Source organism: Rhinatrema bivittatum, chromosome 1, assembly GCF_901001135.1.
Source record: "Rhinatrema bivittatum chromosome 1, aRhiBiv1.1, whole genome shotgun sequence".
NCBI lineage: Eukaryota > Metazoa > Chordata > Amphibia > Gymnophiona > Rhinatrematidae > Rhinatrema > Rhinatrema bivittatum.
The window spans coordinates 385,959,228-385,980,013 of record NC_042615.1 but is presented as its reverse complement, the minus strand read 5'-3'; the positions used below and the strand labels follow the sequence as shown (position 1 = coordinate 385,980,013).

Sequence of the window (20,786 nt, the reverse complement as noted above, 5' to 3'; positions counted from 1 at the left end):
TTTCATTACCCCATGTTCCAAGTGACCTCTGTCTTGCTGTAATGCACTATAAAGCACTCCTTTAAGAAAGCTGGACTTCAAAATTCACTAAATGTTTTCAAATATAGATCAAAAAGTGTTGTAGAGCTAAAGATTTCTGCTAGGTATCACTTTAAAATATGCATATTGCAAACAGACTAACAGGCTCTTACAAGGAACAAAGCCCCACAGCAATTGCAGTAATAAATTTGATGGACTGCAGTCAGTTTATGAATGTATTTTGTTACCTTTCCATATTCTGGAGTGTCAGACTCAAGATATTTAACATCGCTATACATAAACAGTTTGCAAAAGACGGTCAAGGGATTTCTGCGAGTGTTCTGGGACACCAAATTCAGTTTCATGAGACTATAGCTATATTAAAAAAAAAAAACCCAGCTTACCCACTCAGAGGCTGCAGCACTAGGGAATGAGGTTGATCCAGCTCAGCATCGAGCATAACAGTGTATTCAGGAATGCCTTTCCAGGTAGAGTTTAGCCAAGTAGCTAGGATCTTTCCTGCCATCCCATCTGTCCAATAAAGGTTTCTCCCTATCCAATCTACTGCTATACAGTCAGATTTTATTCCTAAAGTACAATTAAACAATAAAGTAACATTTTAATATACCATGTACATGCTTTCTAATTTGCGATAGAAGGCACAACACTGGATATCAAAGCCTTCAACTATGTTACAGACCAGTTACAACTGCAATCTGCCACAGTTTAGGGGTTAAAATGCTTTAAAAAAAAAACCCCGCCAGATGCTACATGAATAAGTCTGCCTAGAAATGAACACAAAAGTCAGCATTATTGGAAGTATTTAAGAATTGCTGTACAATTGTTCACATATGCAGCTGAATTTGATTTTTCAAATTCACTTAAAGCTTCCTTCCTTTGCCATACTCCTGACGTATTGCACATTGCATTACCCTACATTTCTACTGCATCCTGTACCATTTCCTTCTTATAGCATTGCCTCCTGTGTATCAGCACCCTCCTTTACAGCACAGTCTTTCCTGTGCATTTTCAATTCCCTCCCCCTAACATATCCTACATCATTCCCCCACCCCTTTATTGCTACAGGTGCTGCAGTTTTTTCTTCAACTTCAGTTTAAACAGGAATAGTTTTGTCAGCACTGCTCAGCTATAGGATGGGCTGCCAGTTGTAGCACAAACATGAAAGCCCATGAGAGGGGTGAAGATGTGGCAGGCCAGGCAGCCTAGATGTGTGGCTATCTGGTAGTGAGCTGTTGAGAAAAACAGTACCAAGCAGGGTACAATTGAGGAAGGAAAGTTGTGGACAGGTGTGAGGCCGAAGGCAGAAGAGTAAAAATCCAGCTGTAGGATGTAGTTAGGAAGAGAAAAAGGGAAGTAACAGCAGGGAAATGTCAGCAACAGTGATTCCAGGGTTACTGTTTCCTGCAATTCTGTAGAGAATCGATAAGTCACAGATGTGAAAAAACAAAAGCAAGACGGGAGCCTTGGAAAGCAAATTTATTGATGGCTTCTAACCAGCCCAAGGCTCCGGTCTTTGTTTTTTCACATCCGTGGCTTTTCTAGACCACTTACTGTACTGTTGTGAGAATAAATAAGTCTACAGGCATTGTGGGAAACCAGTGGCTCTGTATGCAAATCTACTACATTTAGATGGATGAGGTGCAACAAAAGGAATGCAAATACCCATCATTGCATAAAGCAGCTAAGTTTAAAAAAGTCTCATGGCAAATAGACCTGGGAAAAAAAAAAAGTTTTACCACTTAATTTTATTGAGTTGTCATGAATCTGAAAAATCCTGGTATATTTGAGCCAACATAGCTGTTTATTTGCTCTTTTCTAGTTTCTAGTGTTACTAAATAAAACCTCACTAGGTAAGCTTGGGAGTGAGTGCCAAGGTGATGGCATGGATTACGAACTGGTTGATTGCTTAACAACTCTTCAGAACACGTTCTACTATTACATGCTGACTATCAGAGTGCCACAGGAATCAGTGTTTGGACCGGTTTTGTTCAATATCTTTCTGAGCAACATTGTGGAAGGAATAGAAAGTAAATTATGTATTTGTGGATGATACTAAAATCTGCAATAGAGCGGACATGCCTAGAGTAGAGAATTAAGAGATTTAAGAAAGCCAAAGACTGGTTGCAGATTTGGCAGCTGGGATTCAGTGCCAAGAAATGCAGTCATGTATCTGGGATGTGATAATCCAAAAGACCTGTATGTGATTGAGGTGAAAGATTTATGTGCACAGACCAAGAGGGATCTTGGGATGTCTGAGGATCTGAAGATGGTGAAGCAATATAAAATGTGTGATTGCTAAAGCCATGGGAATACTGGGCTGTATAGGGAGAGGAGAGAAATGTCCAGTAAGAGGAGCAGATCCTTGGTGAGGCCTCACCTGGAGTATTCTGTTAAGTTCTGGAGCCCATCCCTCAAAAGGGATAGAGACAGGATGGAGACGTCCAAGGAAGGGCAATGAAAATATAGTGTGGGGTCTGTATCAGAAGACCAATGAGAAGAAGCAGAGGGATCTGAATATGCATGCCCTAGAGTAGAGAATATGCAGGAGACATATGATTCAGACCTTCAGATACCTAACAGGTTTCAATAATGTATGGAGTTTGAACCTTTTCTGCTGGAAAGAAGATAGAACTAGGGATCAAACACTCCAGGGGGAGACTCAGAACCAATGTCAGGAAATTGTTACAGAGAGGGTGGTAGAGGCCTGAATAGCCTTCCAGAGGAGGTTGTTAAGACAGTCAAAGGGGCATGGGATAAACACTATGAATCTCTAAAGGCCAGAAGACAAATGGATAGCATGCGGGGGGGGGGGGGGGGGGGGGTAACTTGCTGGTATGGAGGTTACTATCTTTAGCAGAAGGCATGGCAATTACTACCCTTAACCAATATACTTTGAATCTACCCTGATGTCTCTGATGTCACATGCTCTCCATTTCTCTTCACAATTTTTGATATTGTTTGTTATAAGTTTTCATTTTTTACTTTTTCTTTAACTCATGTTACCTTGAAGAGACCCTCAGATACCCTTTAGTCTTTTCCTGCCTGATGATCCATGCACTATCAATGGATCGACCGTTTGTGATCTTTATTACTATGTAATGCTAATTGTATTCCTAGTCAGTTTATTTTTGACTATGTTACCTAGAGTTTGTTTCTTAATATGTTCACAGTTCCATGTATCGCCTACAGGCAAGTTCATTGTTCTTTGTAAACCAGTTTGATTTGTATCTAATGCAAGAAGATTGGTATATAAAACTAAAAATAAATAAATAAATAAATGTCTCAGCAGAAAGCAATGTTGCATTAGACAACTGAGGGTTCCAACTTCCATGATTTGGGATACTGATCCAGACATCAAAATCCCACACGCTGCCTTGAACACTTTCGAAACCACCTCCTCCGAGATAGAATCACTATTAAAGAAAATGAATTCCACCCTACACCCATCTGACAATCCCTACTAAATTGCTACTGTCCATCCCCAACACAATAGCACAACCCCTAGCCAATATTTTATTTATTTGCTTTTCTATACTTGCTCCCTCTCCCTTGGAAAAGTTCCAGCCCCCCTAAAAAAAGCCAGTCAAACCCATCCTAAAGAAGCCCAACCTAGACTCAGCTGACCTCTCCAACCTTCCCTTCCTTGCAAACATTCTTGAAGTAGTAAACCTCCAACTGACTATCTAGAAAAACATGACATACTTTCCCCATCACAATTCGGCTTCTGCAAATTCCACAGCACAGAAACCCCAATATCCCTCACAGATACCCACCTAAAAGGTTTAGACACTTGCATCCTCACCCTACTGGACATTTCCTCTGCATTTGACACCAACCACCACAACATCCTTCTAAACAGTCTCACAGAAATTGGCATCACTGGTACCCCCCCCCCCCCCCCCCCTTAGCTGGTTTGAATCCTACCTTGGCAACAGAAACTATAAAGTCAAAATTGGTAGAGAATCCAAAGCCAATCTAGTCAGGTGTTCCCCAAGGCTCATTGCTTTCCTCCACACTAACATCTACCTTCTCCCCTTCTGCCAACTCCTCTCTGATCCTCACCTCACCCACTTCATTTATGCACACAATGTCCAAATACTCATCCCCAACACAGACTCACTACCCAACGCCCTCAAAACCTGGGAAAATGCTCTATCAACATCCTTCTTTCTAACCTTAACCTCACACTCAACACAGCCAAGACTGAACTAATCTCACCCTAACACTATGACCATCTCCAACGTAAACCCTCCCCCCACCGCAGCAGCCACATATCGCAACATGTACATGGACCTAGGAGTCACCATAGACAATCACCTAAACCTTAAATTCATCAGCTCAATCATGTGTTACTTCAAACTATACACTCAAAAAACTAAGGCCTCTACTACACTCCAATGATTTCCACACAGTCTTACAAGCCACAATTTTCACCAAACTTGATTAATGCAATGCCCTTCTTTTAGGCCTCCCCAAGGCTTCTAAACCACTCCAAATGCTCCAAAACTCTGCAGCTAGAATCCTTACTAACACTTGCAAGAGATCACATTACTCCTATCCTCCGAGACCTCCATTGGCTCCCCATCTCCTTCAGAATCCTCTACAAAATAGGGATGTGAATCGTTTTAGGACGATTAAAATTATCGTCCGATAATTTTAATATCGTCTTAAACCGTTATGGAACACAATACAATAGAGATTCTAACGATTTATCGTTATAAATCATTAGAATCGTGAGCCGGCACACTAAAACCCCCTAAAACCCACCCCCGACCCTTTAAATTAAATCCCCCACCCTCCCGAACCCCCCCCCCCAAATGAGTTAAATAACCTGCGGGTCCAGCGGCGGTCCGGAACGGCAGCGGTCCGGAACGGGCTCCTGCTCCTCAATCTTGTTGTCTTCAGCCGGCGCCATTTTCCAAAATGGCGGCGAAAAATGGCGGCGGCCATAGACGAACACGATTGGACGGCAGGAGGTCCTTCCGGACCCCCGCTGGACTTTTGGCAAGTCTCGTGGGGGTCAGGAGGCCCCCCACAAGCTGGCCAAAAGTTCCTGGAGGTCCAGCGGGGGTCAGGGAGCGATTTCCCGCCGCGAATCGTTTTCGTACGGAAAATGGCGCCGGCCATACGCGTATGGCCGGCGCCATTTTCCGTACGACTGCAGGAGGTTGTTCAGCGAGGCGCCGGAACCCTCGCTGAACGACCTCCTGCAGTCGATCTCCTGCCGGCGCCATTTTCCGTACGAAAACGATTCGCGGCGGGAAATCGCTCCCTGACCCCCGCTGGACCTCCAGGAACTTTTGGCCAGCTTGTGGGGGGCCTCTTGACCCCCACGAGACTTGCCAAAAGTCCAGCGGGGGTCCGGAAGGACCTCCTGCCGTCCAATCGTGTTCGTCTATGGCCGCCGCCATTTTGGAAAATGGCGCCGGCTGAAGACAACAAGATTGAGGAGCAGGAGCCCGTTCCGGACCGCTGCCGTTCCGGACCGCCGCTGGACCCGCAGGTTATTTAAGTCATTTGGGGGGGGTTCGGGAGGGTGGGGGATTTAATTTAAAGGGTCGGGGGTGGGTTTTAGGGGGTTTTAATGTGCCGGTTTTGCGATTTTTAGATTTTTCACGATTTTTCACGATATTTTACCCCCCCAAACGGCAACAATACGATTCCCTCCCCCTCCCAGCCGAAATCGATCGTTAAGACGATCGAGGACACGATTCACATCCCTACTACAAAACCCTCAATCATTCACAAAACCCTCCATAATCAGGACATACACTGGCTCCAGGACTTCTTACAGTTTCACACCCCCAAGAGACCCACCAGATCCACCTACAAAGGATCCCTTCACTCACCCTCTCATCTCAACGCCATAAAAGAACGTGCACCATCTGGAACTCTATGCCCCCTGACCTACACCAAGAGCACTGCCTACAGAAAAAAAAACTAAAATCCTGGTTTTTCAAGCAGGCTTTCACATAATTCCAACTTCTCATCTCTCCCCTGCTCCCCCCCACTACTCCTGCGACTAAATAATCCTCCCATGTTGAATCATTATAATGTTGCCTATCCTATTTCTACCTGCTTTTATTAAGCTCTACTGGTTCAATGTACTTCCTTTTCCTTTGTTAATCTGTTCTTTGTAAACAGATGTGAAAACATTTCGGTATAGAAAAAAAGCTAAATAAAAAATATGGGAAAAAGCACAAGATTGCTTCTATGGCCAAGACCTAAAGGAAATGACGAAAGCATGCATGGGGGGTAACTTGCAGTTGCAGCAGTTACAACCCTTAACCAAATAATTCTGGATACTTTTGATGCAATGCCAACATTGGTCTCTGCTTTAATGGCAGGGGAATTCGATTTAGATAGCAACCTTTCAGGGCCCTGACTTATGGTCTGTAGAACTAAGCATGGAGATAACCAGAGTGCAGCAGTGCATGGGATTACTGCTCTTAACTAATAAGCCTTGATGCTTTTGATGCAACTGATATTGCTCTCTGCTTCAAAGGAGGGGGTAGGGGCTGAAAGGATGTTTGGATTCAGGGACAACCAACATAAGCCATGACTGTTTTAAACACAGTCTGGGGTCAGGTACTAATGCATAGACATTAAGAAAAAAAAGTCACAGGACTGCTTCTATGGTCAAGTTCATAAGCAAAGCATGTCAAGCAAAACAGACTGATGCATGGAGGTAACCTGCATGGCACAGCAGATACTACCATGGGAAGTTTGGATGGACCATTAGTTCTTTTCTTCCGTCATTTGTTTCTATGTTAAGCTTACACTGACTAGTGCACTTGTACTGTACATCAGTTTCAAGGTGAGCTTTAAAAGTTAGAGTCATTCTGTGATATTTTAACACAAAAAAGCAAACACTTAAGAGGTGGTGGAAGTGGTAGCAGCAGGGAGGGGGGAAGAGACCTAAACCCTGTAAAATAGGGAAGAGTGTGGTACACGTATTCTTCAAGAGTAAGTTTTCTATATTTCTATTTCAGAAGTTTAATTTTTTTGGCCTATGATCTCTAGCTTGGCATAGTTTCCAAAAGATCTTTTGTTCCCAGAAAGTGCTCTCAAAACACTCTAAAGAGAATGCATTCCCTAAGTGTCTGCATTCCTTTGAAAATCAGATTCTCCATGCATAAACCAGGAAGTTGCCTGTACCTGGAATAGTACATGAATCAAGTAATTTTCAAAACATCTAAAGCATTTCAATAGATTTGTTAGTGCAATACCATAATGTTTCATGTTTGTTGCTCTTCCCTCAGAGTATTAAGTCTATTGGCATGAAGTTTTGGAACCACAATTGAGTTTTCTGCACCTGCTTTCTTTACCTTCTAAGCAATTTAAACTTCATCCATTGTACACATCTGCCAGACCATGCAATTTAACACCAGAATTTTCCAGGGTATTTTCCCTGGCACATTGCTTACATGTAGCATGCAGAACCCCTTCTATCAAGAGAGTCCAAGGAACACAATTTAAAGGCATTGGGGGATGTGGATTGCAGTAAATAGACAATTTTTTTTTTGCTTAAACATGCCATATTACTTTGGGGCATATTAAAGACCCACATCTCCAAACATCTTAATTGTGAAATATATTCAGTGGCTCACCGAGGCTACTATACCAATACAAACAAAATATCCACCTATTAAACCAGCTACAATGTAATCTGGCAAGGCTCAAATTTAGTACATGTACGGGGCAAACCTACCTCACTTCAGAGCATCATTATCTATACATAATGCACTTGGAAATGGTGTTTCTGTAGTAGGGAACTAAAAGACTTTACATGTTTCTCTCAGGAGCCCCAGCAGAGGTCTCCAGAGAACACCACAAACCATTTAGGTTTCAGTTTCACAGCTCCTGCACGCTTTCCAGTAGTAGAGGACGGCTCGTCTGCATATTTCTTCAGCAGAGGACACCATGGTGCTGATGCAATACGGTGCCCTCAGCTGTGCACACTGTTTAACCAGCAGTTGGATGCGGGTTGTGTAGACACATGCACAGCCCCTTATCTACAATGCACATTCAACGTGCTGGGGAAACTAATAGCACTCACATACAAACACATGTGAATAAGGCTATTAGTTATTCACTCCCAATGCAAAAAATGTGCATCTAGTACCCGGAGCAGGCATTAATTTCTGAGCACCCCAAAGGTTGTACAGAAAAGCAGAAAGTACTTTTCTGTACATCCTCTGACTTAATATTGTGGTGATATTAAGTCTGAGGAAGGAAAGATTTTAAAAAGTTTTTTTTTTTTTTTTAAGAGGACCAGCCATCAGGGGTGGGAAACGGATACTCAGTTAGCAAGCACCTGTTTCCCCAAACCTGTGGCTGTGCGCCGATCAGGAAAAACAGATGCCAATAAATTCAGCATCCATTTTCTGAACCAGCGCTCAGCAGAGCACTCCCAGGCTCCTACTGGTAAGGAGGTGCTAGGGGCACACAAGCAACCCCAACGCCTCCTTGACAACACAACCCCTAATTTAAGCATTGCCTGGCACCCCCAGGAGAGGTGTCTGGGGCGCATTTGGAAAGCATGTGCAGAACAGTGAAAAAAAAATCCCGCTAAAAGCAGGCATCGGTCCCCATGAGCTGTCTACGTTTCCACATCCCCTTATCTTTCTGGCAGCAGGGAATCAGAAAGCATGTGTGAAAGCACACTACTTCCAAACAAATTTGATACAACAGGGAATTAATTCAAGACAAGGATCAATAACTGGCTGGTTAAAGGTAGATTACGTGTACTCTGGAGGATCATTGATAAATATAAAAATCAATAGCAATTTAAAATTTCTAAAAGATATTCAAACTAATTTCAAAGTACTTTTCATCTAACTGAACAAAATTCAAATGCAGACAGTAGTCCAGCAGCCGGGGGGGAATATCCAGTCTCGTGCACCGAGTGCTGCATGTATGATTATCTTCCAGTTAGAGGTATGTATGCACTCTGGGCAAAGAACTCCTAACCCTCAGAATGTGATCTCTGAAGGTAAGTGACTGGGGCAGGCTGTGCTGGGGAGAAGCCAGGTTGCTGGGGCTGAACGGCAATAAGAGCCTCCAGGGAATTTCCATGGATGGCTGTGCTACTTCTAAGGCTGGGGGTAGAGGGGAGGGTAGACTGCTGCTCCGGAGGCTGAGACAGGTGATGAGAGGAAGACAGGCTTGACTGGGGCTCTGAGCAGACTGGTAACTCATAGGAGCCTCTTGAGTTTGAGGGCTAGAAATCAAATTATATAGTTCTATTTATAAAGAGAAGACAAACCTTTCACTAAAGTTCCTTTCTTCTTTGTGGTGGTAGTTATCCACTTAATGCTTTCAGCATCTAGATCCATCCAGAAGACTTTCTGCTCAACCAAGTCATAGTCAACAGAAATGATCAGGTTCTTGTCAGAAGTCAGTATCTCTTCCTTCATGCTTCGTAAGCCATAAGTGATGAGGTTGTATTGAATAGCTGCCAGCAACAATGGCTCTGAGCCTACAAACAGATACATGTACTGAGTGAGCAGATGGCCAATTATGGCTGGACCAAGTCAAGTTAACTGATATTTTCAAATACACCCTAATTACAAGTATGTTATAAGTTAAGACACTGCATGAAGATTTAGCTGGTGCTGTAGCATTCTTACGTTTGTCTACTGATCCCCCCCCCCATCATATCCCCTATCCCCCCCTCCTATCCCTCTCTATATCATATATATAATTTTTTTTTTAATTGCAGGCAGGACCCCTAAAGTCTATACAGTTCATGATTTGGTTTTCTAAGTGTTCATTTCAAGATTTCCTTAAAAACATGGCTTTGCAGACTGGCATTAAAGCCCATAAGATATTTGGACTGTCTTAATTTATGATGTCTATGTTCGGTATTTGTACATGATTTTATGTATGTTTCCTTGTGGTTCCTTTTGTACATCACCTAGTTTATAAGCAATAAATGCTTTGTCAAATATTTTGGAGTTTCTGAATTCGAGTTACAGGAAAATATTGGTATCTTTACATTTTCATGCCCCAAAAAGATTTCATTTTTAGTATGTAGAAAATCCCATGTCTATATTTTAGTACTACTTAATGCCCATTCATAATAGGCAGTACTGGCTAGCAACAGCCTTCTTTGCCAAAAGGATTCATGAAGCCATCATGAATATTAACTATTGTGCAATACTCACCACATTGAAGATTTAAAGATATCTGTTTTCCCCTGATGCAGTGTTACAAAACATGGACAGTGGCAGGGCTATTGGTGGATGATTGATTTGAACACTGAAGTTTATTTTATATGCATAAAAGTTACAAAGTTACAAGATTTCGTATTTCATAAATTGAGCACAGAACTGAGTCAATGTTTGACTGATTACGGAAGGCAAAGAAGGCTGTTGCTGGCTGGTAGTGACTATTATGGTCATTAAGCAGTATTAATTATACATAGAGGATTTTCTACTTACTACTGGTGTTTTTTGTATCATTGTTACAGTTTATGTTCTTTAATATGTCCATAAAAATTAATGTGAGAAAGTTAAGATAAAACAGAGACTGCATTGAAGCATGCTGATTTTTCAGATTTGTGTCGTAGGAGCAGGTTTCAAACAGGGTCTTGTCAATTGGGATACCAAGTTGTTCAGTTGTATTTAAGCCTCCACCCCATTAGTAGATAGGAAATAGTTTATATACCAAACTGACCAGTTTACAGACTGTTTTTTTTTAAGTTAGAAGTAGTTAGCTAGTTTCTTCTTGCAGTCCTAAAAAACATTTGAAAATGGGATCTATGCATCTTGATAGTTCAATGTTCTACCACTAGGACCACAGTAAGGGGGTGTACAAGAGAAGCACCCACATGGGAGACCATGCTGCTGGTACTCCAGAAGTAGAACTATGTATGTTCCTAGCCCATGCAATTGCTGTAAGCAGTGGCCCTCTGCATTAATCTGAGAACCCCTACAGGGTACTGTTGTCCAGTGAATTCTGACTACAACACTTAATGGGTTACAATGCTGGTAAGAAACCAAAGACTTCAGCTATTGTAGGCCAGTCTAGCAGCTGTATTGTTCTGAAGAAAAAACTAAAGCACAATATCTTGAAATGGAACACCAACTCTAAGTTTTATACTGCATTTTGGCAAAAGTTATGAATAAGTCTGCAGATAACTCTGGTATTATAAAATGAACTGCTGGAGTTTTACTTCTGAAAAAAATGGAAGCTGAACAACCAACCATAAAAACCACTTAAAGCATGTTACAATCAAAATACAAAACTTCCAAATGTTATAGCAGCCATTGATCCAAATAGATAAGTTTACCATCTTATGATGAAGCTAATACCCGTAATATGAAAAAGTCAACACTAAACCCTTATCTTTAAGTTGGCCAATTACAAGATTGTAATAAAAAGTTTAAAGTTTAGATTATACACACAAAACTTAGACTAGTTTTGGAGGAAAGTTACATCCACATTTTCTCCCAGTCATGGAATCTGCACTCACTGCACTAATGTTAAAACTGAAATCAGTGTCTTCTGCAAGCAAACTAAACATTCAGCTGAAATACAATCAGTTGAAAGCCACAGCTTTTACCTGTCACTTTGCATGTGTGTCCATCGGGCTCCAGTAGGAAGCCTGGGTGGCAGGTACAGCTGTAGGTGCCATTTTTGTTGATACAGCTCTGGCTGCACGGCAAGTTGTCAAGCTCTTTGCACTCATTAATGTCCATGCACAAGTTCTTATCACTGCTCAGCTGGAATCCTTTTTCACAAGCACATCTCTGAAACCAGCAAGAATCTCATGAATCCATCATTCACACTAGCAGAACCTCCTTTCAGTTCCAGCTTAAGGCATTTTGGCAGACCTAGCCCTGTTTCTCAGGCTCTTTCAAGTAAATAGAATTGATTAATATAGGATTTAGTGTGCCTTTTCAAATGCCAACCCATGTGCCATGTATGTTTCTCCCTAATTTGTTTTAGGAATGCCAGAAGACAGGGAACAAGAAAATCAGTTTTTGATCAGGATTTACTGAAAGCATTAATCTCCTTCATATTCCCACAAAATCTGAAGCATTGTTTTGCCCTAAAGTACGTAGCTAAAAATAAAACAGGAAGCAGGGAAAGAATTGACAAAAATGTAAGATTTTACATAGTTTGAGTCCATTTAAATAAAATCAAAATGGAGAAAACAATTGTAAATGTTTTAAATGTATTTTAACTTAGGATTAACCAATTGCCTCACAGGTGATATACACAAATGTACATCACTGTATATACTTAAATATCATGAAATGAATAGCATGTGTAATTTTCCATAATTTATAAAAAACACATTTCTAAAATTGTTACTCATAACTCATACCAAACAAATGTGCATGTAATTTACAAAAAATTGAAACATTAAAATATAGTATACTCAAATCTTCAAATTGTTGCAATAAATGTTGAAAAGCCTGCCACTTCAAATGCTTCCTACTTGTCATTATCTCAGCATATTATAGCAAGTGTTCTCAGCTATTAATCCTTAAAACATTCGACAGAAGTTTTCATCAGGGGGAATAGCTCACAGCAAAAGGATTGTTACATGAAAATTGGACTCTCTCCAGTTCTGCTATCTAATTCTGAGAATGGATCACCAAAGTTTGAGAAAAATCACTTTCCAAACTACATAAACAGTTCGATTGACATAGTCATATTTGGAAAGTGTCCACTTACCCACCTTAAGTGAACCTATATATGAATATCTTATGGACAATTCAACAGCATATATTGTATCTAGTGGCTTTTGAAAATTGCTACAAGGGTGTTACCTTTACATTTTAACTTTGAAAGTTACCCTATTTGATACTAGGAAAAAAATTGACAAATTAAAAAATAAAGTTACAATGATATTCTATTGCTTGAACCAGCAAGGCACGTCCGCAGTGGAATTAGTCATCCCTAACCCTATGGGTTAATAGGTCCACATCCCTAACCCTATGGGTTAATAGGTCCAATTCCAGAAGAGCTGATTCAGTTTTTTTTACTATTCTGAGAAAGATAAACATTCCTCAGTTTTCAGTTAGAGGGAAAATAGAATACAATGTATGGGTTTAGTCACAGTTAAGCAGCTTTGAGAGCTCAGGGGAAAAATGTAGTCTATTAATGAATGCAGTTGAAGAAGAGGGAGATGACAATCAGTTGAAATGAGAAAGGGACAGACATGCAATATTGAGGTAGGTCCCTCCAGAAACAGCCCATAGCTCAAAAAGGATGGCAAGGACGAGGCTAGGAAAGCTTCTAGCAAAAGCAGGAAGCACCAATTCAATGCCAAATCAACTGAAGATTGCGTCAGTCTACCATCCAAGTTAGATTAAAAGGCCACCTTTTCAGCATTCAGTGTGCTAAGAACACAGGAAGTTAGAATGGAAAATTTGGCACAGGGGAGGGGGGAATGACAGCCTAGTATTCATAAATCCAAAACTGGAAATACAATGAATGAATTCGCTTGTAATTATACCATTAAAAACAATTTATGATGGGACAAAAATGTTCCAACTTTTACATCCAAGATCAGAAGTCTAGTTCTTGAGAGGGTAATGTATTTGGATTGGAGCATAAAGGTGATGTAGCAAGAGTGAAGGACCTGGTACTGGGAGATGGAACTATTTTTTTTGGGGGGGAATAAGGTTGTACTAACTTTAGATAGGGGATTTTAAAACAGCTTATTTCAATGGCTGTTTGGCCCTCTGAGCTTGATACTTTTAGATTGATCCATGTATACCTGTTGGGTTTTCTATAACTTATGTACATATTTTATGTTTGAGGGGAGGGTAGAAGAGGGCACAATTGCTGTCATGTTGATTGGCTGTGTTTTTGATGTCTTCAGGGTACATAAACCCTGAACTGTTTGTTATACTCTAATTTAAAAAAACCACATTGAAACTAAGATGGGACAGCAACTAGACTGAAAAACAGTAATACAAACGTTAGGATAAGGAAATTAGCAAGGAAAGCAAGAACCTTTCAAGTATACTTCAGGATGTATAGTTAGCACTTGTGGACTGATACAGTAAAGTGTGCTCCGGTGGAGCGCATTCTTAACCCCCATTTGACGTGCTAATTTTACCCCTTATACAGTAAGGGGTAATAGCACATCAAAAACTTGCTGCCAACCCCCCCCGAAACTAATAGCACCCACAACATGCAAATGGATGTTGATGAGCCTATTAGTCTCCCGTGCAATACAGAAAGCAAAATGTGCAGCGAAGCCGCACATTTAAATTTCATCTGGCACCAGGAAAGTGTACAGAAAAGCTGAAAAAACTGCTTTTCTGTATACCCTCCGACTTAATATCATAGCGATATTAAGTTGGAAGCCCCAAAAATAAAAAAAAATTAAAAATCTGCCCATGGGTTGGAAGATGGATGCTCAGTTTTGCCAGTGTCTGTTTTCCAAACCCATGGCTGTCAGCGGGTTCGAGAACTGATGCCGGTAAAATTGAGCGTCTGCTGTCAAACCTGCTGACAGCTGCTGCTTCTGTCAAAAAGGAAGCCCTAGGGACTGGCTAGTGTCCCTAGCACCTCTTTTTACTGTGGGCCCTCATTTGCATGCAGGCAGATACTGAATCGCACACCCAGGACACTGGCCTGTGCACACATCGGGAGAGCAGGTGCTCACCGGCTCTCCCGCACTTCTTTCTGTAGCAGCCTGTTGGTAGGTTAGCATTTTTCAGGAGTAGGTATATTTGTTCCAATGCTTGTTCAAAGTGGTATACAGACATTTATATAAAACCATGCTTTCCATTTGAGAGTAGTGAAATCTCAGGAGGCAATGTCACATCAGGGAGCAGCATACGAGAAAGCTCATTGTCTGATGCCTTCAAGCTTCACAAGGCAGGCCTGTACATTACATCCCACAATAGCTTCTTTGAGATTTTATAAGGCTTTGAAATATATGGGCCCTACCCAATTACCAACATCTTAAATTTAGTAGCCAATGCAGATTTTTCAGTGTTGGCTTAGTAGCATTACATCCAAACAGCTGGGCAGTAGGATTCTGCATTAGCTGTAATCTTATGCTTTTTCCTGGAAGCAGTCCTACATAAAAATAATGATCAAGTCATGAAAATAAGTACAGGGATTACTGTAATGAGGTCCTGTCATGAGGGATTATACAGGTGGCAGATTCAATGAACTATAAAACTGAACACCAGGAGTATAGCAGTTTATGGCTCTACAATAAGGTGTTCCCAAATCTGAAGATTTGACAACCAGTTGTAGGGGGCACCCTATGCAAACAAAAGAAAGTGTAGAGAACCTTCAGAGGTCTATTAGATGGTCCCCAATTAGAGTGATTTTGCCCTTTGTTTTTGTTTGAAAGGGTTTTGTGTCTAAGACCAGTGTATTTCTGGGAGGCCAGGTGGCCAGGAGGGATCTGTACACCCCTTCACCTAGATCAAGAAGGGTTACAGTGACCACAAATGGAAGAATGGGAGATCCAGAATAGTTTTTCCCCCCAAGCTTGTGCTCTGTATACCTGAGATCGGGAAGGAAGTTTTTCTGGCACCTTTGCTTACCCTACATCTGGGAGGACATACTGTCTGTTCCAGAGAAGACACACCAAAGAGTTGAAAGGCAAAGAACAGAGGACATCTGGAGACCCCCAAATAGTCTTCATCTAAGGACACAGGACATTGCCAGATCGGGTGCATCATTGGACCTCAGGTACTGTGGGAAGGGGGGATCCACCCACACCTAGGACACCCCAGCCAGCTTGGGACATTTGGCAATCCACTGCATGGAGGGTAAGCCAGTCTCAAGATCCAGCCTTGAGGGACACTGCCACAGAGTTAGAGAAACCTTAAATATATACTCCAAGATGCAGTAAAACCTTAATGTAACAGAACATCACCTTATTCATCTTATTTTGCAACAAGTCACAGTATATTTGAACCAAACTTAGTTTAGACTGCAGAGGCAGAGTGAGGACATAGCACAGAGCTTGTTCCAGCAGCAGGTGCAAGAGAAACCTGACAATACACATATATGCTTACCATACTTTGTCTTACGGGTGAAAAGGCGTCTTGTCCGCCAGTCCCAGCTACCAGCATCTGAGTGAGATGCTGGTAGCTAGGATGTGTGAACAGGAGCACAGTCAGGATGTAGCACAGGAAAGAGTGCTCGCCTCAGGAGTACAAGCCGCAACAGCTTGCTACCACTTCCTTCCACACCTCAATACACCAAAGCCACATTGCCCAACACAATTTGCCATAATGGGTCAGACCAAGAATCAATCAAGCCCAGTATCCTGTTTTTAGTGGCCAATCCAGGTCACGGGTATTTAGCAAGATCCCAAATACAGATCTTATGCTGCTATCCTGCAGTGATAAGTAGCTATCTTAACAGTGACTTCTCCAGAACTTGTCCAAACCTTTTAATCCCAACTATACTAATTGCCTTAATATCTTACAGAAATGATTTCTGGGCTTTGTGTGTTGCATGAAAAAGTTTACTAACTTTATGGAGTGTCTTCTAGGTTATTTTTTCAAGTAGTAACAGATTTACATTTACCTGTTCTATTCCACTCATGATTTTATAGACCTCTCATATTCCTGCTTCAGACATCTCTTTAGTCTTTCCTTGTAGGGGAGCAGTTCCATCCCCTTTAACATTTTGGTCACAGTTCTCTGTACCTTTACTGGGATACTGTGACCAAAAATGGCACAGTGTGTGGCCTCACCATGGAGTGATTCAGGGGTATGATGGCATTCTGTTTTATTCTCCATTTTTTTTTTTAATCACTGTCGCACATTGAACAAAGGATTTCAGAGTTCTGTCCACTATGACACTCTGGTCCTTTCTAGGTGGCAACACCTAATATGGAACTTATGTAACTACAGAGTGAGTGTGTGTTACTACCCCCCCCCCCCCATGTGTACCACTTTGTACTTATCCACATTAAATTTCAGTCATTTAAATGCTCACTCTTCCAGTCTTGCAAGATCTTCCTGCAATTTTTCAAAATCCACTTGTGATTAAATATGGAATAGTTTTATATCTGTAAATTTACTTGCTTCATTCATTTCCAGATAATTTATAAATATTGAAAAGCACTGGTCCCAGTACAGATCTGAGGCACACCACTGAAAAAAAAACTGTCCATTTAGTTCTACTCTGCTTCATATGTTAATCAGTTTGCAATCCACAGTAGAACATTGTGTCTGACTAATTCTCAGGAGTCTCTCATGGGGCACCTTTGTCAAATATGTTCCGAAAATCCAAACACTTTATCCACCAGCTCATTATCCACATTAACCCCTTCAAAAAAATAGTAAATTGGTGAGGCAAGATCCAGTTTATTTTCCTCAGATCTTTTTTCCAATTTTTGAAAGTTTTGGCTAAAAGGCTTTCACCTTATCTTTTAACCATGCCAGTCATTTGACCTTTCTCCCACTTTAATGCATGAAATAAATCTAGGCTGGGTTTTAAGATGTTTTTAAGCAAATGACCACACCGATGTAAGCTCTTGTAGAAAAGCCCCCTGAAAGCAGTAGCTATTTTCCTCATTTTATGGATGTCCCTTTTAAAAGGGAAATGCTAAAGTAGATTTACTTAATGTCTTCCTTGATCATACTATGATCACTGTTGCCAAGTGGCAAATCATGTGTTCCACTAAGAATTAGGTCTAAAATGGCTGCCCCTCAGTTTCCAAACCAACTGCTCCTTGGAGCAGTCAGCTAGAAACTACCTTCCTAGCATGTCCTGATGTTACATTTATCCAGTCAATATTGGGGTAATTAAAATCTCCCATTACTGTGTTGCCAAGTTTGTTAGCTTCCCTAATTTGTTCATATTTTGTTATCCACCTATTCATTTTGGCCATGCAGATGGTGTTATACCTTCAACATTTTTCTTCCCTATTACACATTGAATTTCCACCCATGATTATACTGTGCAGGACTCCTGCAGGATCTTTTATCCATCTATCAAAGCACCACCCTCCCACCAGTTGAGCCACCATATAAGTTTGCACCCTAATATAGCAGTGTCCCATTGTTATCCTTCTACCAAGTCTCTGCCAATTATGTCTGTCATTCAGTGCTTTACATTTTAAAATATATCTTACTTTTCAGACTTCTGGCATTACAATACAGACATTTCAAAGTATGATTTGTTGGTATTAGTCTGCTTATCACTTGATAATGTATTTTGCTATCTTATCTCAGGTGGTTCCTTACTTATAGGCATGTGGGCTATTAGTTCTATCAGGATGCCCTAATTCCTTTTAATATCCTTTGAAGAGATCTCCCTCTGAACCATGCACTGCTGAGCAACTCGTGTTCTAGTTGAAATGTTGCTCTCCTTTTTTGAAAGTTTAGGGCCAGCAGCCTGGTTCCACCCTGGTTAAGGTGGAGCCCATCCCCTTTTCCAAATTGTTGCCCAGTTCCTATAAAACCAAAGCCCTCTTCCCTGCATCATTTCGTCTATGCATTGAGACTCTGGAGCTCTGCCTGCCTCTGGGGTCCTGCATGTGGAACGAGGAGCATTTACGTGAATGCTACCCTGGCGGTTCTAGATTTCAACTTTCTACATGAGTAAGTTTAGCCTCCAGAACCTCTATCCCACATCTTCCTATGTTGTCTGTGCTCACATGGACCACAGCCATCTCCTTCCCAGAACTGTCTAAAATCTTATCTAGGTGATGTGCAAGGTCTGCCCCTTTGCACCAGCAGGCAAGTTAGCAAGCAGTCTTCACATCCAGCCACCCAGTTATCTATATTCCTAATAACCAATGATGGCCAGCCTAACCCTTCCCTCCTGGGCCCTTTGAGACTCATCCCTCTGTACAAGAGGATAATTCATCACCTGAGAACAGATCCTTGCTACAGGATCACTTCCTGATATACCAGGATAATGTCTGACTAGGTGCCCTTGTTCTACCACAGCAGCACAGGGGCTGCCAGCCTGGAGTTGGGACTTAGGTATATGGATGATATTAGGAATATAGTAGCCGTGTTTCAGCTCCTCCAGATTTGCCACTCTAACCTCTAGAGATCAGACTCATTCTGAGAGCCAGGAGCTATGTATACCAGGTGCACACATTTGACTTCTCAGCAACTGGTAGATGTATAATTATACATGTGGCACTTTGTGCAAAAGACTGGAAGCCCCAACTCTCTTCTAGACTGCTGTCTGCAGCTTCATATTGTTAAACTCCTAGTTAATTTGTGTTATAGGCATGGAAATATGTAAATCAGATTTAAAAATTGATTTGGCAATGACCTGCAAGGGGACAATTAATCTTATTGATAAGAGGAGTCACTCCCTTGTTCTAGATCAAACAGATTGATGTGGAAGGGACTTGTCCTCCTAAATGAGATTAGAGTTTATAAATCAAAGAATAAGCCTAGGAGTAGGTGGGAGTTGGGTGGGAAAAAAAACACTAGAAAAAAAGTTACCTGCTTTCCTGATAGGAATTACTGTAATAAGTATAAAATTAGTAATCTTAACTTTTTGCCTAAATGGCAAGGCTGCTTTAGTATCCAACAGGGTACGAAACTCATAATATAAGCCATTGTTTATAACCTAGGAGTAGGTAAAAATTGGGAGCATGCAATATTGAGGCACAAAACTGGATAATTTCATGTAGTGCCAGAAGAGACTGAAATAATTGTACAACCCATGTCAGGAAAGGATATGCAGGACTTTGATGTTGCCCCTTTAGCTTAAAATATAAGGAGACTACATTTGAGCTAACTAGCCCAGCTAATTCTGGGATGAAACACTGGAAGTTAGACAAGAGTGGCTCTTCTAGAGTAGGCCATGGTTAGTATGAACCAGCACTGAATCTGTGTTACCACTTTTTTTTTTTTTTTTTTTTTTTTTTTTTAAATAGGATGAGCATTATGTTCCCTTGGTCAAAAAAGCAGGCCAAGAGGAAAACTTGGTAAGTAGATCCAGTAAGTAAAAAGCCAGAATAGAAGTCAGACACCAATTTCTATAAGGTTCTGGAGGAGAAGGAACTACTCCAGCTTTAACTCCGAGGGAGGAGAGCACCCAGGTGCCGTGGGAGAAAGTTGAGCCCTTGTCAGGAAGGGTAGGAACAGGAAAGAGTTATATTAGAATCAGGAGAAGAGGAGATTGAGGTGTTGAGCAGTTGAGCAGTTGAGCTGAAGACCAGCCTGAGCTGATGGTCCTGAGAGATGACTTGTGAAGATACCCTCCAGAAGAGGGATACATTTAGTCAATCTGCAGGTCAGGAGCTTTTAAGTGAACATTGCTCTGGGTGGATGTAGTTACAGCCATAATGAAAGGGAAAGTACAAATCCCAGCTGCAGACTACAGTGGCATGTGGTAGTAGGGTTTGTTCCCCTAGAATCAGGCCCTTAGAATACAATCTAGTCCTAGGCTGTGGAGGAAGCAACTGCAAGCAGCAGGTATGAGGATTAAGGAAAGAGTTGCTTTATTACTGCATGATTTTGGGACTGTGTCCCGGTAGCTTAAAGTCTACCACCTTACTTTATCAACCAGGGATTATGTTTGCTTAAGCCTAGCTCACCAACTTGAGTGAGGGCCCAAATCCATAGCTGTGACACCCTGGAAGGAACAAGATAAATTAAGGTTATGTAGAGACTGGAGAATCAGGCCTGGGGAAGCTGAAAGGAGAAGTCTGGCAGTATGACTGGGAAAACACACCCAGAAACAAAGTTGAAAATCTGGTTAACTAGCACAGTGGTCCCCAACCCTGTTCTGGGGGCCCACCAGCCAGTTGGGTTTTCAGGACATCCACA

At 41.5% G+C, this 20,786-nt stretch overlaps 1 protein-coding gene across 3 annotated transcripts in view; it reads right to left on the bottom strand.

Annotated features, from left to right (window-relative positions):
• The window catches only part of LOC115091242 (low-density lipoprotein receptor-related protein 2-like), a 271,760-nt gene that overhangs the window by 59,663 nt on the left and 191,311 nt on the right, over positions 1–20,786 (bottom strand). For all 3 annotated transcript variants that reach the window (XM_029601348.1, XM_029601358.1, XM_029601367.1), the window contains 3 exons: positions 11,609–11,795; positions 9,308–9,520; positions 423–606 (listed from right to left, as the gene is read on the bottom strand). In XM_029601348.1, the coding sequence (XP_029457208.1) occupies positions 423–606; positions 9,308–9,520; positions 11,609–11,795 (584 nt within the window). The remainder of the gene's footprint in view (positions 1–422; positions 607–9,307; positions 9,521–11,608; positions 11,796–20,786) is intronic.